The following is a 27,116-nucleotide window of genomic DNA, read 5'->3' as shown; positions in this document are numbered from 1 at the left end:
TTTCTACATGGTAACCATCTGGAGCCACTTATAGCTGCCCCGTGCTGTTGTCTTTTCCTTCCTTCCTTCGTTTTCTCTCCCACACACGGTTCATGCTGTCACTGACACCCACACACAATCCCAATATGGTAATTAAAGACAATGAATGTTCTCTTGTGCTGGGATATACTTGTTTGAACATGTTCTGTACCATGCATTCCACACCCAACCAAACTTAGCTGATTTAAATACTGCAGAATGCAAGTGTGTAGACTTGAGATCTCCAGGAGACATCATGGTCCAGTCTCTTGGCTTAGTCAATTTCTTCCTCTTCATCTTTGCAGTGCTGCTCCTCTATCATTACAGCAGTACCTTCAGATATTATTTTAAAGTTTGCTTTTTAAATATTTGGATATTTGTTGTGTGCGGCATGGTACTTCCTGTTTTAGCTGCCCGGGGAAGAAATGTAGCAAACATGAAGTAAGTAAAGTATTACTACTATGTTAGTTTTTGTATTTTATTTTATTTTAATGACTGTATGCTTGGGGCTATGTAGAACACAGGAGTGTGTGATGAGATCCCTTCTCAGAAGCCCATTGACAAATGGGCTTTAAATGTTTTGTGTGGAGGGCCCTGCTCAGCAGAATGAATGGGTGAACATGGCGCCAAATGCAGCAGGACTGGCTTGTCACATTTTCTACCTCCACAAATCATAATGAATGCACAATAAAAAGGATTCTGGAGGGGACTTAATATCTAAAGTATGTGTATCCGTGTATGTGTGTGAAAGAGAAAGAGAGAGAGAGAGGCATAAGACCATAACGTCCAGTCTAAGGTTGCTTCATGATGACCTCTTCATTGAGTATTCATTCTGCTTTGATTGCACAAGGTTTGTTGGGCGGTTGGATGACACTATTTATTGAGCATTCATTCTGATTTGTTTGCTGGGGGGGTTATACAACATTGTGTCAAGCACGTGCTATCCCACACGTTTCAATACTTCCCCCCCATCACTTACCTTGTCACAAAAATCGTAAGGTTTATTATGCAAGAGTCCCAAATCAGCTTCAAATTATGCAGTCTGAATTTGCTGGTACAGTAGGGCCCCACTAATACGGCGGGTTAGGGACCAGGCCCCCACCGTAAAGCGGAAATTGCCATAAAGCGGGGCCCCATAGACTATAATGGGCCGCGTCACAAAAAAATGATGCAAAAACGTTGCAAAATGGCAAAATCGGCTTTAAAACTGGGAATTTCCCCTGCTTGAAAGCTGCCGCATCAGCGGAACGCCGTAATGCGGGGCCCTACTGTATGTGATTGAATCCCATTTGAAAATAGCAACAGATGAAACTCCCTAAAATGACCTAACTGTACCACTGCTTGTGTGGCGCAATGGGAACAAGAAGGGGAAATTGAAGGATGGAGATGTCCTGAGACAAGGGAGAGATACAGAGACATTTTGCCTCAGTCCTGGCGTTATGACTAGTAATAGACCACTCCTTTGTTATGCTGATTGCTGGTTGATATTCCAGAATCGAAGGCTGATGGAAGCTTGGTCTGTATCAGCCTTCCCCAACTGGTGCTGGTCTAGATATATGTATGACCAAGGAGGCAAATGGGGGTAGGGAGCAGAGATGAGGGAGAAATTAGATTCAGGGCTTATCCACATGGGAGCGTTACTTCGTACTAAAGACACGGTTTTTACCTCCTTTTTCTGTTTGCACTGTCCACAGTAAGGGCTGAATGCCAGCTGCAAACATGGTATTTTCTATTCACTCTGAGGGGAAGGATCAATCACACAGTTTCCTAATGACCACACCCTCTAATTTAACATTTCCAGTCCCTCTGGTTACTTGCCAACCAAGCATGCCCAGTTTATTCTACCAGCTGCAGTAGGTTTCACTTTAAAAAAACCCAACAACCTGCAAGTGCGATTGTTTGTATTTTCACTGTGACAATACAGGTGAAGTGCAAATATTTGTTTTAGCAGTGTTATGTTTTGCACACAAGCTAGATGGAAAAGAAAAATAAGGCACCATTTGGAGCAACATAAAAAAGACCAGGAGAACAGAGAGCAGCCAGAAGTTGCTTGTCAGCTTAGAGGAAACAAAATGAAAGAAGGGAGAAGGAGGGAGTGGGCATGGAGAGGGGAACATGTGACACACCCACCTAAAAGAATTGGAGCAAAGCATCTGCAAGCACTAGAGACACGGAGTTAAGACTTTCCCCCCCCCTTTTTGTATTATCAGAGGATTGCGTTAGTACGGATTTACAGGGAGAGCTTCTTTTTGCTGGTAATGCCATGTGAACCATGTAAATTAAAAGATGTGAGTAGCACCAAACACAGTAAACCACTGTGTAGATGAGTCCTCAGTTTGCATTTAAAGGCAAATCTACAAAATTTGCACTATCTGAAACAATATGCAAGCTGAAACACAGCCATCTTTCAGAGTTTGCACTTCTCCAGATTTTGCAGTGCAATTCTTCAGCTGATAAATCTGCATGAGGACTTAAAAACAACAACCAAAAACTGATGTGGAAATATGGAGAACTGAAGACTGGAAAAACGAGAAACTGCGAGAAACCAAAACTGACAGATTCACCCACCCCACTTAGGGAGTAGGGCTGATTGCAGCAAGAAATTCCCTTCCAGAAACATGGTGAAACTATCCACGCTTTCCCAACACACATGTACGAGCCATGGACCAGCCTTGGGAGGGAGGGAACACTGGACATTGTGGCTGGGGCTGATTGTAGCCCAAATCATTAGGAGGGTACCAAGTTGGGGAAGGTTGGTTTAACACAAGATAAGTGTATTATGTCTTGTCAAGCAGTCATTTTACAAAAGACAGCTGATAAACAGCCCAGGAGTGTGAATGGATGTTTCATCAATGGGAGCTTAATGGCTAGGTGTTTAATTATACTTAGCTACCCATGAAAGATTGGAGGAGGCGACACTCCTCCAGCTTCAAGGAGAGGCAGATGTGACTTATTCAAGTCTGATTGGGAGCATGGCCGGGGTGGGGCTTTCACTCTTAGCCTCTCCTGCAGTCTCTGAGGGCCCTGCAGCAGGTATTTGCATTTCATTTGATTTCTTCCATTTTTCTACTACCCTTCCCCCAAAGAGTTCAGAGCAGTCTACAAGATCCCCTTTCTGCTATCTTTATAACATCCCTGTAGGTAGCCCAAGATCACCAAATGAGCATCATGGCTGAGCAGGGATTTGAATCTGGGTCTCCCCAGTCCTAATCCAACTCTCTTCCACTACACCATGCTAGCTTTCATTTGAACAGACTGTAGCAGGTGATTGCCTTGTCCTTAAATATTAGACAAGCTCCATCTCTGTTATCTTTTTGCCGCCTATTGAAGACCTTCCTCTTTCAACAAGCCTTTTAAGTAGAGACCTCATCCCAGTCTGCGTCTGTGCTGGAATTGTTTTTTAAGATGTTTTTAAAGTTGTTTTTAAAATATTTTTTAAAAATAGTTTGTTTTAATATGCTTTAAAGTCTTTGGTTTTTAAGATGTTTTAAAGTGCTTTTAGTGTTTTTGTTTACCGCCCTCGGCTGCTTCTGGGAGGAAGAGCAGGCTATAAATGCAATAAATAAATAAGTCAGTAATAAAGTTCTTCCTCCTGTTCCTCAACTCCTTTACCTTTCTAAAATGCCTCTATTTTGCTGTCTTGTTTTAGAGTTCTTGCTTTTGTCATGAAGCCGGTGAAATACTTCCTTGGCATAAAGATCAAAGTGCAGGGTGCTCAGAACTTACATCTGGAAGGGCCGTATGTCATACTTGCCAATCATCAATGCAGTGTGGATGTGCTTGGTATGTTGACTGCATGATCAAGTTTTAATATTTTTCATTCATCAAGCTGGAAGGGCCCAGAAGGGCAGGAGTGACCCAACCACATCTTTCCCTGTGCAAGATTAATTTGTGGTCTTTGGATTGCAGTGATCCACAAGTAGAAATGTAGCAGTGCAGCAATTTGCTTAAAGAGAAAATAACTTCATTTTTTTATCATTAATTTTTATTCAAATTTTCAAAAACAAAACAAACAAAACAAATTAATAACTATTACAATAAAAACTATTGACTTCCGATTTGTCGTAGATTAGCTATAAGTCTATAATATATAACAAACCTGTCTCTTAATAAAATTATACAATCACCTTCCTCCAGTGGTTATCTTAATTGGTATCAAATCTCATTAACACCATTTTATTCTTTCCACAAAAAAGTCAAAGAGAAGTTTCTAATTCTTGAGATATATATCCATCAATTTTTCTCCAAATAGACATGTCAATTAATTCATCTCTTCAGGTCTATTAAATCCAGTAATTTCAATAGCTCTTCTCCCATTCTCCCATTATCAGTATTGATTCCATCTTCCATCTTCCATCTTTGCACACCCAATAATCTTGGTCTTGCTGCCATAGTCATATAATAAGAGTCTGATAGGGATTTCTTTCATCACAGATATTTTCTTGCCATCAATTCTGAATGTATTACTGAAATGTTGTTGTAAAGTTGTATCTCTGTTCCTCTTTTTTACAGAATGCACTAACACATCTCTTGAGAGTTTTTCCATTGTCACATATCTGGAATTTATTCTATAAACTTTCTCTATTTCAAGTTCCATCAAATCCTTCCAATCCAGGAATTTTTTTGAGTCGTTGATATCTTTATCTCTAATCTCTTCACCAATTCCTTCAGGGACAGCGCTGAATTCCAAACAGTAATATTTGTCTTTGGGATCCATTACAACCGTAAAATCCAAATCTTTTTCCAGGTCCATATTTCATAAATCTATTCCAATCTCCAGGGCTTGAACCTTCCCTTTGATCTTTCTTTCATCTTCTTTTTCTTGTCCAGTTATAGAATCCTGAATTTCTTTCAGCTCCTGTCTCATTTTGCCAAATCCAATTTTCATCTCTTGTCTGTTCTGTCCCAGCTCTTGTTTCGTTAGCTTAATCTCATTCATTATTTTCTGAAATATATTTAGAGAGAGAACCCCTTCCAGGGTCTCAGCCACCTTCTTGATTGTCATTCTTAAAACCAAAAGAACAAAACCCCTTCAATTCTAATATAGTCAGTATTCTCAAGCAAAGAACAGTTTATTTCTTTTTCCAGTCACAAATGAGTTAATCTTCCAAGCCAGATGACATCACCCTCTAGACAGCACGAACTGCCTTATCTCTTATATGTCCAAAACAAATTTAGTTCACAGCGTCCAAATGATTAGTGGCATAAGGAATAAGCAGATTCGCCAAAAAAAAAAGTAGACCAAGAAAAATAGTCCCCGACATATAATACTCAAATATCAGATAAATCAAATTTTCTCTTCAAATTAGATGCCTCTCATCCGTTTATATCTTTAAAATGCACAATTCCATGCCAGCTTTTTGCAATAAAAAACAAAGATAGGCTATTTTGATTTTCTTCCTCCTTAATTCCGTATGTAAAAGAGAAAGTTATAACTCACCCAGGGCTTCTTTGTTGCTGACTCTTTGACAAATCTCTTTTGCAGTAACGATAACAAAATGATGATAATAGACAGGAGGATGCTTGCCTGTTAATTTCCGTTTTTCTTTGAAGAAAAAAAAATGTCTCGCTTAATCAGTTAGAGCCTGTTTGTAATCCCTGGCTCCGTCTGACGCTGTTGGCTACCTTCCTTCATAGGCGATTCCAATGAATTCCAGACCAACAAACAAAACGAAGCTTTCTGTGGATAATCTCTTCGTTTCTCCCTTGCCTGGGAGAAAATTTTTTCCAGTCAAAAAATCTTCTGACTGGTTTTATAACTGAAAAAGCTTCCTCTGAGACGGGAGCTCGTCTCAAAGGCTGCACAGGCGGAGCGATTCCTCCTGGGAAGTCAAAGAGAAAATAACTTCAGATCACCACAGATGGGATTGGGTGTGTAGGGTCAGGCATAGAGTATTAGCATAATATTTAGTAGTACTAGAAGAGTATTGTTATTATCTTACTGTATAATAAAAATGTAAGCATCATGCTGCTGCAAACTACAGCATGACGACAGCCTTCTAAATGCTGCCAAGCCAGGGCCATTGCGGCAGTGGAGAAAGTAGGCATGGAGGAGGTAGGCAGAAGCAGCTGGCACAGGCAAGCTATGGAGGAACAGTCATGACAACCTGGGGCAGTTGCTCAGCAATTGTCTGGCTCTGCTGCACCACCACTGCCTGCTTCACCAATGATGCCATTTCACCATAGGCAGAGCATTAGAGGAGGAGGAGGGAAGTGATGGCAGCAAGATGTTTGCTGAGGAGCTGTCCCGGCCTGCCCTGAGATTTTCCCTGTGACTCACTTGAGCTGTCTGCCTGTGTATCCCTCCCTCACTTCTTCTTCCTTGCGGGAGAAGGTCCAAACCTGCCTACCACTAGGTCAGCATGCACAAGAGAAGCTCCTGCAGAGATCTCGCATGTACCTGAACCCAGTGCTAAGCAGGATCACACCCCCATCAGCTCTTGTGAAGGGAAAGCAATCCTGCTTGGTTGGGTGACCCCTGTTTGGAGGGATCTCTCTCATGCGACTGAACTCAGTGCTAAGCCAATAAGGGGTGGGAGAGCAATCCTGCTTAGCGTAGCGTTTGGGGGCAGGATAGAGGCTCAGCCAGATCTAAAAGGAGGGGGAAGGGAGGGCTGCTTAGCCAAGTCTAACTGCCCCCCAACTCATTAGGTCATGGGTGGGAAACTTCTTTTCTCCCACCCTGTGGGCCAACTTTGACAGGTGAGTTGGGCAACCCTCCTATCAATCATGTGACATCACAATTATGTTATGTGATTGACATGTGGGTTGCCCTGCCCACCTGCCAAAAGGTTCTTTACCCCTGGTTTAATGAGTTAGTCTGGAGGGGTTAGTTTGGCAAGGTCTAAGGGAAGAAAGACTGGTGAGGGGTGGGGTTCTAGGTGGATTTGGTGAGCAATGCATGCAGGGGCAGAGCCCCTAGTAAGATAATACCCTTTATTTGGCCTACCAAAATGTCACAAAAGAGTGTGCAAGGTTTTTATTATGAGATCATTTATTTTGCATTGGACATTGAACATAACAGATAACACTGTACAAGCATAGTGGAGAGGGACTTTGCATTTTGAGGGTTACATTCCCCGCAACCGGTGTGTGTTCATGCAAGTTGACAGATACATAAATACACACAGACATATTACTCTTCCTCCAAGGAACTCAGGGCACTTTATCTTCTCAGCAATGTGTGATTAGCTCAAGATCATCTTGGTAGCTTCATGGCTAAGCAAGGATTTGAACTCTGGCCTCCCTAGCCTAAATCTAACCACTATAATACATGGCTACATCTCTCATTCGGGACTGTAGGGAAGGGTGGGAAGAAGTGCGCAGTCAACCTTCATTTGAATTATTGACTGAAATATTTATAACTGCAGTTTCATAAAATATATAAAGGTGGTATACAACAGGCCTGTAGCCAGGGTGATCTAGGAGTCTCCACTCCCCTTAATTTTTTTCTGCCCCCCCAACTTTTTTTTTTTTTACAATTTTTTAAAAAAATTATTAGTTTTTTTTTCTGGCCCTCCCTAATTTTTTGGTGCTCCCAGGGATGCTTCAGATCTTGCCAGAGCGATGCATCTTGATTGTCAAGAAGGAGCTCATACACTATTTGACTGTCGGTATTGCTGGGTGGCTGAGTGGCTTCATTTTCATTGACCGCAAGGAAAGAGCAGCATCTATCCATGCCATGGCGAAGGCAGCAGACACCATTGTCCGGGACAATGTGAGTAAAGAGGAGGGCAATGTAATTTAAATGTATGGGTATACACAACCCAAATTTATTGTTTTTTCACCTATCCCTGCTGTTGTAAAAGGGTCACTGTGCTTATTTTGCTTACATCTTAGCTCCAATTTGGCATTCCCTTCAACCCTACTGTGTACAATTCCTCTTGACAACTATATGCAATTGAAGATTACACTTCAAGCATCTGATGAAGTGGATGCCAGTCCCCAAAAGCTTATGCCATGATAAAATGTGCTAGTCTAAGGTGCCCCAAGACCTTTGGTATGTTTATGGCAGTTTCTCTGGTTTCCTGAAGGCTGCTGTGAAGAGATTGCCCAGGGCCAAAAGCATTCTTTTATTTGCTAACAGAATCTGGTAAGCGGAAGGCCAATTAGCACCTGCCTAGGGGACAGGAAGCATGAACTAGGTTAGATGAGAAAACGTACATTGTCCTTTATTTAGGAATGGCCCACCAACAGTGTAACTATCTTTATTCAAGGCCTTGGCTCAATAAACTCATGGTCATACATATATGATCAGGATTCAAATCCCCACTCAGCTATGAAGCTGACTGGATGACCTTGGGCCAGTCACTGTCTCTCAACCTAACCTACCTCAGAGGGTTGTTATTGTCATAGCCTCGACCCTCCACGGGTGCCAGGCGTATGCTTCAGACCCAATTCCCCACCCTGGGTAATTGATCCAGAACCCAATTTCCCCTTGCCAAGGCTGTGCAAACCAACACCAACCCTGCAAGGTAGAAGATAGGCTGCCACCACCCCTTCTACTGGTTCACACTCTGAGTCGGGAACTCAGAGCCCAGATATAGGTACACCAAGGATTTCTAAGGACAAGAGCCAAACAGGCACTCCTTGTCCAGAAGCCCTCTGGTAAAGCCAAAACACACTCTTGGTAGTTTGCGGTCAGTGGTCAAGGTGCCAGATTCAGAACCAAAATCATTCTCGCTCAATGAACACACCAGAGTAAATAAGAAGTAGCTTTATTAATAAAAAATATAAGTGCACAATTAATAGCAGCAAAACAATTCCTCAAAACCCACTTCCAACCAGGGATTTAGGTAAGACATACAAGAGAGTTCAGACACAACCAAAAATAACAAAACTAACTGACCTATTCTACTTACTTGAAGAGGTAGTTGTTGTAAATCTCATCTCTCCTCAGAGAGACATAAGTAGGGTAGTGAAGGCAGTGGAACCCCACTCAGGTAACCACCCGTCTAGATGGAACCCAGGGGAACAAAGACTATAGGTGTCACCCCCTATACTTAAGGAAAAAAATTATTTATTTATTTATTTAAAATATTTTAAATATTAAAAACCCTAACAACGATTCACAGTGATTCAGCCAATCAGGGGGCTTTCTAATGAAGTAATTTTCCCGAAGCTTCTTCACTTTTCGCACCTTAGCAGGCCCCCCTCCCTTCCTGATCTCAACTCTTCTCAGGCCCGCTTGGCCTTGAGTACCAGGCTCTCAACAGATAACAGAGACAACCAGGTGCTGCTTCTCCAGCTCTTAATTAGTGGCACCTGTGAAACGAAACTTAAAAGTTTTCCACTTACACAGAGGCCCATCTCCTCCCAAGATGAAATCCCCACAATTCTCTGCATCTGAGCCATGTTGCAAAAAGCATTTTAAACCATTTTACAATTTCATGACAGTTATGAGGATAAAATGTGGAGAAGAACCATGTATGCCACCTTGTACTCCATGGAGGAAAGGTGGGAGATAAATGTAATAAATATAGGCCAAAACAACAACAAGCCATTATTAATATAGGCCATTATTTTTAGGCTAAGAGATTCTTTTTTTCCAAACTGAGTCCTCTGTGGTATCAGAACTGATGCAACTTAACTGGAGGAAATCATATGTCAGGGAAAGGCTATATTCTAGCCACTAGAAGATAGCATTTTTCTGTTTCCAGCTGAGGAGAAAAGAAAGTCATGTTTGAAAATCCTTTCAGTATTCTCTTTCCCCTCCAGCTGCGAATCTGGGTGTTCCCCGAAGGCACTAGAAACTATGATGGCATCACTCTGCTACCCTTCAAGCGTGGGCCCTTCCATCTGGCTGTGCAAGCCCAGGTGAGATCCTCCACCTTCCAATTCTGTTTATTAATATATCCTATTTTCTAATAGTGGATTCATTCTCTGAGTGGCTCTCCTTATTAAGCTAAAATGGCACCATCCATGCAACTGAAGGAGGTATCGACAGGCTTGGGAGTTTGCAGAATTACAAAAAACCTTTATGGGGAAAAACACACTGAGGGAGGAGTTAACCCACAAACAGTCGAATGGAGTGAGCTCAAATCATTCCACTTTATTCGTTGGGCACAGAATTATTGTGCGTGTGTTGTGGGGAGAATGTGAAAGCTGGGGGAATGGAGAATGGAATAGAGTATCGAAAGGAAGGGCATGGATGACTGACTGGAACACTAAACAAAAGTCCTCTACACTGCAACATTTTGTTGCAGATCCAGCTTATAACGTTTATATGCAACAGTTCGACTGAGGTCATCCAAATAGGGTTGCCAACTGTTCCCGTTAGGTAAATTCACCTCAAGTTCAGTATCGGATATTTTATTGAATAAGCCTGGTATTTCAAACCATCTTTATCCATGGCTATGCCCTCTCACCCTTAAAATCCTGCCAGGATCCACTGTATTGATAAAATGCTAAATTGGCTATGATATTTACCCAAAGCAGTGAATGATCTTAAAGCAGCACAGTATTTAAAAAAATACAAAACCATTAAAATAGAAGACTAAAAAAAGTGTAATAAAACACCCCAAAATGCAAAAGAAATGCAACAGTGAAAAACAACAGTAAACAGCAGCATTCCATTCAATAATAGTAATAGGGTGGTCTCCAGTGCAAGAGTTCCAAGTTTTGGAAGGATGGCGGGGTATAAATAAAGACAACAACAACAACAACAGCAACAACAACAATAATAATAGCAACTCAAGAGTAGACCCATTGAAACGAATGGACCCAAGTTAGTCATTTCTATTAATTTTAAAGGGTTTCTTTGAGTAGGACTAGCATTGGATCTCACCCATAGTAACTACAGGGAGATAATATAGTTTTACCTGCTGTAAAACTGCAAAATGAGGTAGTTTCTCATTAAAATGCAAACAAAACCAAATTTGTGTTAAAACATCCTGAGGATATTCCTCTCAGCAGTTCACCACCAAGGCCAGATTATACAAGTGCAATTGGAGCAATTACACCAAGGCCTTACCTTCAAGAGGGTTAGGTCTCTTTCATTTTTAAAAAAAAGTAAATCAGCCTTATATTAAGAAAGTTAGGAAGCAAAATGTCCAGACAAATGAGCCAGCCTTTCTTTTCCCGCCTTTTGTGTTTTTAGCCAATGAGTGAAGTCAGAGCTGTGATTGACAAGTCAATTGTTTCAACAGCAGTAACTACAAAGAAATCCCTGCATCCTAAAGAGTAGCTATTTCTTTCCTTTTGCTTCTGTTTCCTAGTCTATCTCTGTAGTTTGCCCAGGCCCAACAGCAGCAGCCAGTCAGGTAGGTCAGGTAACACTACATACATTTGTAATTAATATAATACAGACTTATTTATCCTAAGCATTTTGGTTATCTCCCACTACTGCCAAAAAAGTGCACAGTCTAATAAATGAGAATATTTGGAGGGTTGGCGATAGGAAGCTATTTATAGTGCTGATTTTTAAAACATGTAAGGTTTTATTATTTATCATGATTTGTCTTATTACTGATCTTTGTAAGCCACTCTGGAAGCCTTTTGTGGCTGAAGAGTGAACAGGCCGGAATGGGCCCTTTATAAAAGAAATTGATGCCAAAAACACTGGGATGTGTTAGAGACACTTGAGAACAACATTTAGGAACAAAAACCATTCCGATAGGATTTTATTAACCCTTTAACAACCAAAATGCCCTCCGGAACGGAATGAAACAGCCCGGAACGGCGACTTTCCAATGAGCTAGACCTCCCAAATTCACCAGTCCCACATGACTACATGGGATTAATGCAATAAGACACAAAACTTCCACGAAACCACATTCCGATACCCGTTCCGGGCTGTAATACGCTTTTATGTAAAACAGCCCGGAATGGCAACTTCCCAATGAGCCAGACCTACCAAATTCACCAGCCACACATGTTGCTGCCTCTCCTTTTGTTGGGAAATGGGAGATAACACAGGATGACCCAGGAACCTCTGGGGTGATTAAGAATACCCTTTCTTGCTGTTTGTAGGTCCAATAAGCAACACTAGTGGTGCTGCTACCAGGTTGCGAATGGTTGGTGAATTGGGGAGAGAAAGAGAAAGAGATTGGAGGGGCAAGTTGGCTGGCTTTTACTGATGGCTTTTCTGCTGTAGGCAATGAGAGAAGACACTACTTGCTGCCACTGAGCCACCTCCACAGTATAAATATAGCATACCTGGGCTGCTGCCTTTTTGGTCTGAAAAAAGAAGGGATCAGAGACCAGCAGATCTTATAGTGCCCCTAGTGGGAAGAAGAGTAAACTGCAGCTATTCTCTAGCACCAAAAGCTATATGTAGTTGCATTCAATACTAGTATAGCTTACTACAAAAACCTTGCTAGGAAAGAAAAACAACAATGTACTATATTGTTTTCACACACATACCTCATTAATCATTACTAGAGCTGCCAACTAAGTAATAATATTTATTGGAGCAATTTGTTTTGCAGTTAAATTTGCATACTATCAACATTTGATTCAGGATGTTTTGTGTAGATGACTGTATAATTTATAAATAAACACTACCGCTCGTTGGAATGAAAGGTCATCTTTAATATATATTACAGTAACATAAGAGAATCAAAGTATTCACAAAAATACAGAAGTGTGCCCTTAACTTTCAGCAGTACCAATTTGAATTTGACATCAAATGAAATTTGTCTCTGTGTGTATACAAGTGAAAGTGGTTGCTGTGAAAGCTTGTGGCCCAGAGCATTGACTCATACAGTTATGCATAACTGGTGCATTTGATTGACTTGGCTGGTTCAGATGTTGTTATGGGCTCTGTTCAGAAAGATGTATTATTGCATGGAATGTGGCTTATGTGGAAGTTTTGTGTCTTATTGCATGCATCCCATGTAGTCATGTGGGACTGGTGAATTTGGGAGGTCTGGCTCGCTGGGAAGTCGCCATTCCGGGCTGTTTCATTCCGTTCCGGAGGGCATTTTGGTTGTTAAAGGGTTAATAAAAATCCTATCGGAATGGTTTTTGTTCCTAAATGTTGTTCTCAAGTGTCTCTAACACATCCCAGTGTTTTTGGCATCAATTTCTTTTATAAAGGGCCCGTTCCGGCCTGTTCCATTTCATTCCGGCTTTTACAATGTCCCGTAAAAATGCTTTGTTTTTTTCTGTCAGTAGGGTAGTATGCAAAATAAAAATACTGTTGCTTCAGAATAGCTTGCTTGGGTTCTTGAAGCAGTGAGGTGTGTTCACAGGTTAGTAAAAAAATATTCTTAACAAATGAGGAAAAAAATTAATTGGCAGTGGGGGGGGGAGTCCCTCGAATATAAGAGCAACCAGACTGGATGAAACCAAAGGACCACCTTGTCTTGCATCTTGCTTCCTGCAATGGCAGCCAGATGCATCAGGAAGCCCATAGGCAGGTTTGAGGCCAATAATATTGTTTGTCTGCCCTCCCTGACCATGATCAGAGGTAGACTACCTCTGAACCCAGAGAAGGAAAGGTGCCCATCAATGGATTTTTAGACCAGATTTTAATATGTAGCCTCCAGCTTCAGAGCCAGTCTACCTGTGACTAAGCTGAAGTTGTGGAGGTTAACAATAGGAAGTGGATCTTGGTCTCACACTGCGCTTTGTCTAATCACCTTTACAAGGATGGGCAACCCAGTGGCCCACCACACATGTGCTGTGTGAAAATTTTGAGGACATAAGCAGTGACTTTGCAGTAGCAAAGGCAATAAAAAGTCGGTTGTAAGGAAAGGCTCCTGCTTTGTAGAATTCATTGTCATGTCATCTGATATTAGACACATACCCACAGTTTTAATTTGTAGGCATCTACTTACAACCTTGGTTTTTATTCTGGCATTTCCTAGCGTATAATCTGCCATTGTTTTATTACTGCTGTTTTATTAGTGGTTTTTCAGAATTGTACACCATTCAGATATGAGTATATATGTGCTGCAGTATAGAAATATACTGCAGGTTCTGGTTTTGGTGTACAAAGTCTTATACAGCATGGAACCAGGATACCTGAAAGATTGTCTTGCCCCTTATATACCCAGTCGATCACTACGCTCTGCAGGTGAGGGCCTCCTGCAGATACCATCTTATAGGAAGCAGACCTTTAGTGTAGTGGCACCTACCCTTTGGAATTCCCTCCTCTTAAATATTAGATAGGTGCCATCTCTGTTATCTTTTCAGCACCTACTTAAGACCTTCCTCTTTCAACAAGCCTTTTAAGTACAGACTTTATCCCAGTCTGCTTCTCTGTTGGAATTGCTTCTTAAGGTGTTTTTAAAGATATTTTTAAAAGATTTTTTAAAAGATGTTTTATTTTAATATATTTTAAAGTCTGCTTTAAGACGTTTTAGAGTGTTTTTAGTGTTTTTGTTTGCCGCCCTGGGCTCCTGCTGGGAGGAAGGGCAGAATATTAAACAAAACAAATTATTATTATTAACAACAACGTTTTTTTAAATCATGCGTTCCTTTCTAGGGGAGGGGGTGCTTTTGGGAACTGCACCAGAGCCCTAGCCATCTTAATCCAGCCTTGCTCCCCACAATCTGCTTTTAAGTCTGTTTTTTTAAAACAACAACAACCATAAATTCTTGTTAAAGGGATGTTGCCACAAACAGTATCTTTTCCTACATTTCCCTTTAAGCAGCTCTTGTAGTAAACTACCTAAGCTGCATTTTCGGGCACTTCTAGACTGCCATTATTTTCAGGTGAGATTCAATCACATATGGGCAAATTCAGGTCATGCAATTATACTTAATGAGGAGCTCTTCTGCAACAAACCTCCTTCCCCAAAAGATCAGACTTTTTGCGATAAGGAAAGTGATAGGGAAATGCACTGGAAAGTGTGGGATAAGATTTGCTTTGATGCAGTGTCATCTCACCTCCCTGTAAACAAATCAGAATTAAATGTTCAATAAACAGAATATTCAATAAACAGGCCTTTAATCTGTGAGAGTATTCAAAAGGAGCACTGAGCAGGGGGTTGGACTCCATGGCCTTATAGACCCCTTCCAACTCTACTATTCTATGTTCTCTGGAAGCAACTGCTGAGGGGAAAGCTGACCACAACATTCAGCTTACACATGCTAATGGTAAGTTGTTATGATGATATGATGAAGGTAGAAGTAGATATTATAAAGCAAACACAGATTTCCATACTCCATGTCTGCTGCCTAAGATGGACTGGGGGGCCTTTTGTAGGGGAGAAGTAACATCCTTAACCTTTCTCCCCTCCCTCCACAACTCCTCTTCCTAAGCCTTTTTTCCCTGATCTCAGCTGGGGGAAGAGCAGCCAAGGATCTGCATTTCCATCTGGCTGGGGGCATCAATGAGATGTGTTTTATGTCTACGCAGGTGCCAGTCATTCCTGTGGTAATGTCCTCCTACCAGAACTTCTTCAGCAAGAAAAATAAAAGATTCACAACAGGTGGGAAAGGAATAGGATGAAATGTTTCTGGAACAATGTCTGAAACTGGAACTGAATGCTATGAAGCAAACACAGTTTTCCAGATTCCATGTAAGATGGATGGGGGCAGGCTTTTGTAGGGGAGAGGTGACATTCTTTTCACGTCACCTTCAACACCCCATTCCTGTATTTATCTTCAATGACAAATCCCATTTTTGCTGTAAATCTGTGTCCAGTACTGGTCTGAGGCTGGTGGCTGAAACCACCTTGGACAGCTCTTGGAAAAACCACAAGTGGATTCCACTGCCCCACTGACATGGAGCTACCAGCCTCCTGTGCTGTCACTATAATCCTTAACCCAGAAAGGGGCCAGCTCAATTTTTGGGGAAGGGCCAAAGCTCAGTAGTAGAGCATGAGTTCTGCATGCAGAAGGTCCCGGGTTCAATCCTCAGCATCTCCAGGTGGGGCTGGGGATGTCCACTGCCTGAAGCCCAGGAGAACTGCTGCTAGTCACTGTAGGCAATACTAAGCTGGATGGACCAATGGTCTGACTTGGTATAAGGTAGCTTTATGTTCCTAAGTTCTATGCCTTCCTCTTCCCAAAGACCCCTGCTACTTCTAAATTCTTTATTTCAAATGTTTTTGTCCTTTCTTCCAGTCTACATTTTTCCAGGGCTGCTGACAAGACAAATTAAAATAATCTACAACATACACTCAATATAAAAAAGATAAAAAGAGAATCAAAACATTACGGTATAGCACAAAATGATGGAGTGGTGGTGGAATTAAGTGAAGATGCAATCAAACAAAGGTCTTAACAGCCCATTTTTTAAAAATAATGTATTTTATCAACATTACATGGTTTCCTCATTATCAGCATTACGTTTAAGGCATGTGACTTCCCCCAAAGAATCTTGGGAAGTGTAGGTTATTAAGGGTGCTGGGAATTTGTAGCTGTGTGGGGTGAAACCAAGGTTCCCAGGATTCTTTGGGGGGGGGGGAAAGGGAGCCATGTGCTTTAAATGTAATGCTGATAATGAGGAGACTGATCCAGTCTCTTGGGAAAGGGAATTCCACAATCTGGGAGCTGCTTCAGAGAAGGCCCATCTTTTACAGCCGATCATACCTTCAGTGGTAACAGAATATGGAGCAGGGCCTCCATGAGGCATGCAGTTGGTGGGCTGGTTCACATGGGAAAAGGTGGCCCTTCACATATTATTCCAGGGCACATTCCTTCTCTTGTCTGAACTATGGGTTAACACTATACTTGTGACTCTTGGCTCCTTTTTCACAGCTGTACAGATTCCTTAATTAAGAATTCTGCCCTCCACCATTTCATTTCACATCAAATGTTCTTAGTGCACACATTAAAACTGATATTTTCCTAATCCTAGATTTAGGTTTTGAAAAGAGGCAGAAGCACCTTTGGGCAGCAGCAAATGTTAGAGGAAAGAAATCATCCTTTGAGAAAACCCCATCATACTGATTTGTAGTAGCTTATTGATGGAGCATCTGTTTTGCATGTAGAATGTCCCATGTCAAATTGTTATTTTATTTGTATTATTTATTAATTAATATGCCACTTAATCAGAGCTTGGAAGATTACTTTTTAAAAGTAATAAATACAGTTACAGTTACATGGCTCAAAAAAGTAGTAATTACCATTACAATTGCTCTGAATTAACTGATTACTTTACTTTTCCTCCAAAGTAATCACTACAATTACATTTCAGTTACTTTTTAAAAAAATGCCTACAAGGTGCTGGCCTTGGCTGCTGCACATCTAAGTAGCCTAAAACACCATTAAAAATAAACAAACACATACAGAGGTAGTAGAATAATTATTTTTATTCATAAGATAGCAATGGTGGTCTCTCTGCTGGTAAGGGTGGTGGGGAGGGAGTCTGAGGCCACTACTCAGATCTTTGCATGTCAAACCAAGTGCAACCCCCCCCCTCAGCCAGCCAGCATAATCTCTCTCACTTAATGACCTCCTGGACCCTGCCCTGCCACCAACTAAGGGACACTCACTCAAGCAAACATTTTCCTCTGAGATGCAAAAAAGTTAAAATACCGCAAATGCAGCACAGTAGCCAGAGAGGGTGGCGGAGGCCACTTTGAGTGCCAAGTGCAAACACAGTATTCTCTCTCTCTCTCTCTCTCTCTCTCTCTCTCTCTCTCTCTCTCTCTCTCTCTCACACACACACACACACACACACATGTTGTCATCTTTCACCTCCACAGTTCTTTATCTCCATTCTGCTGCTGCCTCCTTCTCCTCCTTTATCCATGTTCTTGACCTCCAGATCCTTTTTCCCTCCACTCCATTCTTCACCACCATTATCTTTTTTTAAAATAATTGTTTTCTCCACTCCACCCCGTCTTACTCTCCGCCTCCTCCCTCGTCGCCTCCTACCCATCCATAGAGCATGAGGAAAGAGAGGCACTGCACAGAAGCCCAGTTTGAGGCACATGATTTTCATCCACAAATCAGAGGAGCAGAAGACTTCCCCTGCTCCCCTCCCCCCAAGTAATGCCCAAAAGTAATTCTGGAAACGTTACAATTACTCCACAAAAGTAGTAAAATTACTCCTAGTTCTATTACAATCAAAATGTAAAGGAATTACCCACTCGTTACTCAAAAATGTAATGAATTACAAGTAATTCGTTACTTGTAACTAGTTACTTCCAAGCTCTGCACTTAATGCCAAAATAGGTTTCTTTTTTTTTTTTTCAATAATTTTTATTCAGATTTTCATAAAACATACAAGACAAAATCATAAAACATTCAAAGACAAAAAACAAAATCAAAAATAGTTAAACAAAAAAAAAAAAAGAAAGAAAAAAAAAACAAAAAAAAAATAAAGAGTAAAATATTGACTTCCCATTTGTCAAAGATCAAATCAGTTATAAGTCTATAATATATAACAATCCTGTCTCTTAAGTCATATTATAAAATCACTTTCCTCCAGTAGTTATCTTACTTAATCATCAAATCTCATAAACATTACTTTATTCTTTCCACAAAAAGTCAAAGAGAGGTTTCAATTCTTTAAGAAATATATCTATCAATTTTTTTTTCCAGATAAGCATATCGATTAATCCATCTCATTACTAATTATGATAATCTTATTGTCATAACCATAGTCAAAATAAACATTTCAATTAATCCATCACATCAGAATCTGTTAGGTTCAGTAATTTCAGTAGCCATTGTTCTATTATCCCTATTAGTTCCATTTTCCATCTTCCATCTTCAGTAGTCTTGTTAAGTCCAGTAATTTCAGTATCCAATCTTCCATTATCAGTATTCCATAATAATCTTGCTGTCAGAGCCATAGTCATATAGTAAGAGTCTGATGGGAATTACCTCTATCCCAAATATTTTCTTGCCATCCATTCTAAATAGGTTGCTGAAATACTGCTGTAAAATCATATCTCTGTTCTTTTTTTCAAAATACACTGGGTCATCTCTTGAAAGTTTTTCCATTGTCACATGGCTGCAGTTAATTCCATAGATTTTCTCTATATTGGGCTCCATCACATCATTCCAGTCCAGAAGATTATCCATGCCATTGATAACTTTATCTCTAGAATCTTCATTAATTTCTTCAGAGATAACATTGAGTTCCAAACAATAGATTTTATTTCTAAAGTCCATAGACTCCAAATCTTGTTCCTGTTCCACGTTTGTTCCAATCTCCGGGATCTCCTCTCTCACAGGGACCCCTGTTCCAGTCTCCAGGGTCTCCTCTCTCACAGGGACCCCTGTTCCAGTCTCCAGGGTCTCCTCTCTCACAAGGACCCCTATGTCTTTAATCTCCTGTGTCTCCAAACAATAGATTTTGTTTCTAAAGTCCATAGACTCCAAATCTTTTTCCTGTTCCACGTTTGTTCCAATCTCCGGGGTCTCCTCTCTCACAGGGACCCCTTCCAGGGTCACCTCTCTCACAGGGACCCCTATATCTTTAATCTCCTGCTTCATTTTACTCAATTCAATTTTCAGCTCCTTACAACCCTGTCGCAGGTTTTGTTTCGTTATCTCAATCTCATCCATTATTTTCTGAAACATAGTTATTTCCAGATTCTCAGCCACTTTCTTAATTGCCATTTTAAAAGAAAAATATAGGAAAACCACTTCTTATTTCAGCAACAATTGGGTTAATACTCCAAACTTGGTGACATCACAGTATAAACAGAGCAGACAGCCTTATCTCTCCATGCTTAAGTAAACAAAATGCAGTTCCCAGGATCGAAACAATTAATGGCGGTCGTCAGGAAACAGATTCGTCAAAATAAAATAGACCAAAAAGAGAGTAGTCTCAGACAATATAATATTCTTCAAAATAAAAATCTGGAATAGAAATCCCTCTTCTGTGTATATCTTTAGAATGCAAATCCAGGACAGCTTTTTGCAACAAAAACAGAGATAAGCTATTAATTAGTGAGTAGCAGAGAGAAGTTATGGCTCCCCAGTGAGATGTCGAAAACCGATCAATCTGGCAAATCTCTTTTAAACAGCAACAATTTAAGTCAAGTAAAAGAAAAATATAGAAAGAAGGGTGCTTGCCTGTTAGTGCGTTCTCTCTTAGAAGATAAGATGAACGTTCGCTTTATCAGATAGAGCTTGTTGTTGAAAATCCGTCCCACCTTCGTCGGCTGGACCTCGTCCCATAAATTAATGAGATCTGGTCGTCCCAACAAAAATAGGCTTTGAGGTTAATCTCTTCGTTTCTCCCTACCCGGGAGAAGTTTAATCAGTCAAAAAAAAAAAATCTGACTGATATATCTGAATAAGCTTCTTTTGAGGCAGGAGCCCGTCTCAAAAGCAGGCACAGGCTAAGTCACCCTTCCCGGAAGTCCGCCAAAATAGGTTTCTAAGCAGTTCAGAAAATATAAAACTAGTTACACAAACATTAAAAGGTAAATATCCATAATTAAAATAGACAGTAAAACAATCCCATTAAAACAACAACACCATTCAAACAGGAGGCTTAGGTTGAGAGAGTGAGGGAGTGCCTGGGTACACAGGTTTATCTTCAAAAGCAGAGTGAATGCCAATACAGATGGGGACTCTTGTACTTCAGCAGGGAGTGCATTCCATAACACAGACATCACTGGTTCAATCCCTGGCATCTCCAGGTAGAGTTAGGAGAGATTCCCTGCCTGAAACCCTGGAGGGCTGCTGCCAGTCAGTGTGGACAATACTGAGCTAGATGGAGCAGTGGTCTGACTCAGTATAAGACAGCTTCCTACCAGCAGAAGCTCCAGTCTTCCACTTCACCATCTGTAGGTGAGAATTCACCAGCTTCCTTCTGAGCTACAGACTATATTAGAGTTTTGTATATTGCACTGTAAAACACACATTTAAAAACAAAACAAAAATGCTACTATAAGGAGATAAGAAGCTGCCCTTATATTAAGTCAGACCAAGAGTCTTTCTACATCAACAAAATTGTGTAATTAGGGTGGGAAGATGGACATCTCACCTGGGACAAGGGTGCACAATGGGCATCAAAGGTTATGCAACATATCAAAAATGTGAAAATTGTGGATGGTATTCAATGCTACTCCTGCTTAGAGTAGACCCATTGAAGTTAATAAACATGACTAACTTAGGTTACCCCCTCTTGGATGCACACCTTAACGTGGTGAGGGGATTTGAGAGTGTTGAAGAAGCTGAGAGCAATGCCATCAGGTGTGAAAATTGGAGGGAGAAATATAAATAAGATATGCAAACTGTACCATACTACTAGCAGAAACCAGTAATGATTTGAAACGAATGCTGATGAAAGTTAAAGAGGAAAGCACAAAAGCAGGACTACAGCTGAACATCAAGAAGACTAAAGTAATGACAACAGAAGATTTATGTAACTTTAAAGTTGACAACAAGGACATTGAACTTATCAAGGATTATCAATACCTTGGCACAATCATTAACCAAAATGGAGACAATAGTCAAGAAATTAGAAGAAGGCTAGGACTGGGGAGGACAGCTATGAGAGAACTAGAAAAGGTCCTTAAATGCAAAGATGTATCACTGAACACTAAAGTCAGGATCATTCAGACCATGGTATTCCCGATCCCTATGTATGGATGTGAAAGTTGAACAGTGAAAAAAGCCGGTAAGGGAAAAATCAACTCATTTGAAATGTGGTGTTGCAGGACAGCTTTGAGCCATACTATGGACTGCAAAAAAGACAAATAACTGGGTGTTAGAACAAATTAAACCAGAACTATCACTAGAAGCTAAAATGATGAAACTGAGGTTATCATACTTTGGACACATAATGAGAAGACAGGATTCATTAGAAAAGACAATAATGCTGGGAAAAACAGAAGGGAGTAGGAAAAAAAGGAAGACCAAACAAGAGATGGTGGCTTATAACAGATGCTATTGGAGGTCACTGATTCATAGGGTCACCATAAGTCGTAATCAACTTGAAGGCATATAACATCAACTTAGGTTCATTAATTTTAGGGGGTCTACTCTGAGTAGGACTTAGTTGAATACAACCCTGTCTTTTGAAATAATAATTCTGCTCAATCTGAAATAGCTATTGTTAGGCACAAACCCAACACGCGAGGCGTCTCTGTCTCCTCAACTCGCATTCACCCGGGAGGGGTGCGGAGAAGTGAGCAATTTACCCCACTATCAGAAATCAAGCAAGCAAGACACAATTCCTTTGCAAAGGGGAACCCAATACTTACTAGCCCAAAGGCAGGTCAGCGTGGGAACCCGTTTATTTGATAGGTCAGAGAATATATAGATTTTACCCCGAAAGTTACAATATGGGGTGAAGCGTCATGGACTACAAAGAAACAATTGATTGTCATCATAACTAAAAACATGTACAGGAGGTGAAGGGTTGCAGAGGGAGAACATAAGTAGAAACATCAAACCATCTTTCAGAATATGGGTATGCGTATTTCACATGCCCTTGAGATAAGCGCTCTATGAAAAAAAGAAATGCTGAACTGGAGCCCTTAGCGATTAACCAGGTGCTTTTCGAATGACGACAAAGTAATATTGCTAGACTTGCATGCAGGAGATTGTGGGGTAACAGGAGAACTTTTAACAGTTTTATACATGTTATGTTTTGCAACTATAAGCGAAACAATAAACTCCCAAGGTGAAACAGGAGTAAACAGGAAGAGTGGGGAGGGGAAGTTTCCAGCTTAAACAGGCTTTTATTCTTTGAGCCACTGGAATGCCAAAAGGGTTGTGTCATAGGGAAGTAAACCGACATCTTAGGCTCAAGTCAAGTTAAGGCCACCTTGGTGCTGCTCCTCAATATTTCCCGTGTTATCGAGAACAAGATGCGGGGCACAGCCATGATGTTAAATGCACATATTGACTTTATAACCTAACACTAAGATCTCTGGGCACATTTTCAAAAAATGGCAGATGCATACAACTGTGTCACTCTGTGGCTTCACATTGACTTTGGAAATTGCTTGAATGTCTATTTTGGAATCCCAGATTGGTAAAAAAAAAAAATCTAAACAAGCTTCTGGGTAAGTGATAAGATTGTCCTATATTTTGGTTTCTAAAAGAATGTTTTTCTTATCCAATTTCCTAACCATTATTATTTGTATTTATTTTTGTCTTAGACCATAAATATTTGGCCACAGAAGCCAACAAACATTGAAATGCATCTGACCGTTACATTTTAGCAACACTTATTTTTGATTGGCAGTGGCCTGTAAGCGGGATAAAGAAGTCCTTGTGACAGCCCTCATAAAACCCCAGATGAGGGAAACCAGGTCTACTCCACTAGTCCTATTCTTCCCTCATAGGGCCTACCTGTCCCACTTCACCTGCCTTTTGTAACTTCTCCTGGGTTACTGACAGCCTATGAGGTGACTGCCCTAAATCAGGAGCAGTAAAACAGATCATAGAATAGTAGAGTTAGAAGGGTCCTATAAGGCCATCAAACCCAATCCCCTGCTCAAAATGCAGAGTGTGTGTCCCAATATATTTTGATGTATGTGACCAGTTCTATATGGGTTCCAATATTATTTGCAACTCATCACTCCTCCCACCTTCAAGTGATCCAGGCAGTAATGTAAAACAAAAAGAGAACTTTTTATTTGTAAATCAAGAACTTCTTTGAGACAAGCTGTAAAGTTGGCACATGAACATGACAGTTACAATGTTACAAATCTTCACCTTTCCCTGAACTCTGTTAATATTTCTATATTAACCTACTCCCACCCAGCCCCCAACTATCTCTCTGTTTTAAAACCCTCTACTGAATACACTTAACTGAAAAAACAGTCTTTTTACACTCTCCCCCTTCTCAATATTCCAATTTCAGGATTGGCCAACGACAGAAAAGGGCGGAACCTAGCACTGTCCATCACAGTGCTTTCCTTATATTTCTTTATACAGTAGGGCCCCACTCATATGGCCCGTTACGTTCCAGACCCCCGCCTAAAAACGAAACCTGCCTAAAAGCAGAATTCCATCAATAAAATGGTGCCCGACGCCCAAAAAACACCATAAAAGTGCAACAAGCACTGTATGAGTGGGGCCCTACTCTAATTGAAAGCCACCGTATTAGCGGAATGCCGAAAAGCAGGGCCCTACTGTACTATTCATTTTATCCTATGAAAAAGTAGAAGTCCATGTTTATATAATTTATAACCTTAACTCTGTTCTTTTTAAGATTTATTTGGTTAAGGGTAGAGAAACTTTTTTCCTTTGTGTACATTTTCAAATCCAAATATCAGCTTGCAGGAGGATTAGTGAGCACTTTCGCATTAGCCTGCATCCTAACACAGTAGATAGAGCACAAACAGCCACTGAATACTGCTGCCAGGAAAGGACAAAAACTGAAAGTGTGCATGGCTCTAGTCAGCTGCTGCTGATTGGTCAGCAGCAATCAGCAGATCTCCCCCACACAGCCTACACCATTTACGGGGTGTAAAGGTTTCAAATAAAGAAATAAATTTCAGCAGCCATAGGGTTAAAGGTCCATGACCTTGTTTTCAATTGTCTTGGAATTTACCAAGTGCTCCTCAGGCAGAGGGAATGCTCTAGTCTTACAGTTCAGTCTAATGCATGTTTACTCTGAAGCTCAGTGGCAAAGCACTTAATTTGCATGCAGAAGGTACCAGATTCAATTCCCAGCATCTCCAGGTAGGGCTAGGAATGTTCTCTGTCTGAAACCCTTGAGAGCCACTACCAGTCAGTGTAGACAATACTGAGCTCAGCTAGATCGACCAATGGTCTTACTCAGTATAAGGCAGCTTCCTGTGTTCCTAATGTCAGGGTGAATCTATTACTTTCCCTGCAAACTAGTGGGTGTTTCAGTTTCAGCTTCATTCTCGTTTCCTTGGTGAATGGCTCATCAATACAACAGTTCCTGTGTTTTTCTCTCCTCCAAGGGGAAGTGACAATCCGGATCCTCCCTCCAATAAAGACTGAGGGATTGAGCCCAGCTGATGTCCCAGAATTAGTAGACTGTGTGCGGAAGATAATGCTGTCCACATTCTATGAGATCTCAACTGGGAACCAAGAACGCATCCCCAAAGAAGACACCTCTCGAACCACCAATCACCAGGGATCTTAGAAACCAGTCCTTTCCCCCACATGTGCTCCCCCCCCACAGTGGGTATTACAGTTATCTAACCTCTTGACCTAAGTGCCCTCAGTGATTTAGCCCTTGCACCTACTGTGAACCAGGAAAGCTTCCCGTGAGAAGGCAGCTACCAGCTAATGGTTAGAAGACAGAGTGACATTTTAGACATCTGCAGATGTACCTCTCTGCATGGGAAGCAGGCTAGTTTCTCACAACAGAGGAGAATAGTGCCTGTACAGTTTGCCTCATATCTCACGTTCTACCATTACTATTGTTTTAAAGTAAACATCTGGGGATTATGGCTTATTGGGACCACCCCCCTTCTGCAGACTTCCATAAGGATAGCCATATTAGCTTGCTGAAGCAAAATCAGCAAAATGTCTAGTGAACCTTAAAGACTAAGTAATTTATTATGGCATAGGACAAGAGTCTACATCAGATGCATGAAGTGTTATCATGACACATGGTTGCGCAGGGTGTGTGAATGTAATCAGTGTTGTTGTTAATCATACTACATGTGTTAATTGGCTTTCTTTCTTCTTCTTCGGTTTATATCCTGCCCTTCCTCTCAAAAGGAGCCCAGGGCAGCAAACAAGGAATAAAACAATAAAAACATATTTAAAATAATTCCAATACAGATGCAGACTGCATTGCTGATGTTGCACCGAGTGGGCCCCTTAATGCATGTGTTGGACTTAAAGTGGATTCAAGTATCCAGGTGGGCACAGCTGGGTCAGATCAACTCCTCCTAGCTAACCCACCCACATCTGAGGAATACACACCAGATCGGCACCCTCATCCATGATCATATTATGGGATGAGTGTGGCCTTATTGTGTACCAATCTGGCATTAAACAACAGCATGAGCAGTCCAGTGGGCAAAGCAGATGAACAACCAAGGAACCTGTCCATGGGAGGAGGGGGAACAAGGAGCGAGGCATAGATAGCCTTGCCTTTGTCTTCCATTACTTCCATAGCTATACCTCCCTCTACCCCTGATCACTGAAATTGGGGTGGTATCACCCCTATCCCTCCCTATGCAGGCTGCTCCTAAACACATGATTGTGGTTGTTTTTAATGGTTTTAAATGCAGTGTTTTAAGGTTCTTGTAACCAACCCTGGGACCTCTGGGTGAAGGGCAATCAACAAATGCTAATACTAATTATAATGATGATGATGATTATGCTGATGATGATACAAACAACAGCCCACCAACAAAATCTCCTACAACCAATTATCCCAGTAGACATCTGCAAGAATTGGGAACAGTGTCACTGGAAGTACACAAGACCTATCAAATTCCTGTAACATTGGGGCACTTCTATTCCCCGTCTGTCTCACACCCAGGGAGGGCAGCCTTCTGTCAGTTGTACTCTTTCTTTCTGAAGGCATCTGAACACTTTCTCCTAACATTCACTGCACAGGCTGTCATCCTGCACAGGAAACACACGTGCCTGAGGCCCTCCCAGCTATCTAACCTCCTTCAGATTGGGAAATAAAAAAAAAAGAAGGGGGGTAGTGCCCTCTCCTTTGGGATTCCCCAAGGGACTATATACACGGTGGTGTCATTCCTTTGGTGCTGGCCAAGGGCTGCTGTCCTTTTATGCTCTCTGACCCAGCTGATACAAGAGGCTGCAAGACTGAGTGCAGCTTCTCTTTGGGCTCTCAGCCAGGCAGGGGGTCCCAATCCCTCAGTATCTCAAGAGATAGCAATCCAGGGGAGCAAGCAATGCACCCAGATGTTCAAGTACTCACTCCCAGGGTAGGTCTTGTCCAATTGTAATGGCAGATGTCTATATCACCAACATCCATTTTCTGAATGGCCGCTGTTCATACATTTGTCACCAGCTTTCTGCATTTCATTTTCTCTGACCTCTTTATAATCCTCCAACTGTCCGGCTAGCTACCTACCTGCACGTAACTCAGGATAACACTTCATGCATCTGATGAGGTGGGCTCTAGTCCATGAAAGCTTCAGCACATACTGCATTCGTTAGTCTTTAAGGTGCCACAAAACTCTTTGTTGGTTTTTCCTCCCCGTGCTACAGACAAGCTTTTGGTGTTACAGGGCTGTTGTTGTTTGTTTTAAATGGTACTTGCTGACTTGAGCTCCTTGGAAAAAAGGCTGGATATTAAGATGTCACAAAACAAA

At 41.2% G+C, this 27,116-nt stretch overlaps 1 protein-coding gene across 1 annotated transcript; it reads left to right on the top strand.

Moving 5' to 3' along the window:
* Positions 1-236: 236 nt before the first annotated feature.
* On the top strand, positions 237-27,103 carry LOC133380875 (1-acyl-sn-glycerol-3-phosphate acyltransferase alpha-like). Its single transcript, XM_061619035.1, has 6 exons — positions 237-459; positions 3,668-3,801; positions 7,560-7,735; positions 9,736-9,834; positions 15,326-15,398; positions 24,771-27,103. The coding sequence occupies exons 1-6, from the start codon at positions 275-277 to the stop codon at positions 24,953-24,955; spliced, it is 852 nt and encodes a 283-aa protein (XP_061475019.1). The 5' UTR covers positions 237-274; the 3' UTR covers positions 24,956-27,103.
* The last annotated feature ends 13 nt before the right edge of the window (positions 27,104-27,116 follow it).

Source organism: Rhineura floridana, chromosome 3 (genome assembly GCF_030035675.1).
Source record: "Rhineura floridana isolate rRhiFlo1 chromosome 3, rRhiFlo1.hap2, whole genome shotgun sequence".
Lineage (NCBI taxonomy): Eukaryota > Metazoa > Chordata > Lepidosauria > Squamata > Rhineuridae > Rhineura > Rhineura floridana.
The sequence above is the reverse complement of the archived record's forward strand: the minus strand, read 5'-3'. Positions and strand labels throughout refer to the sequence as shown.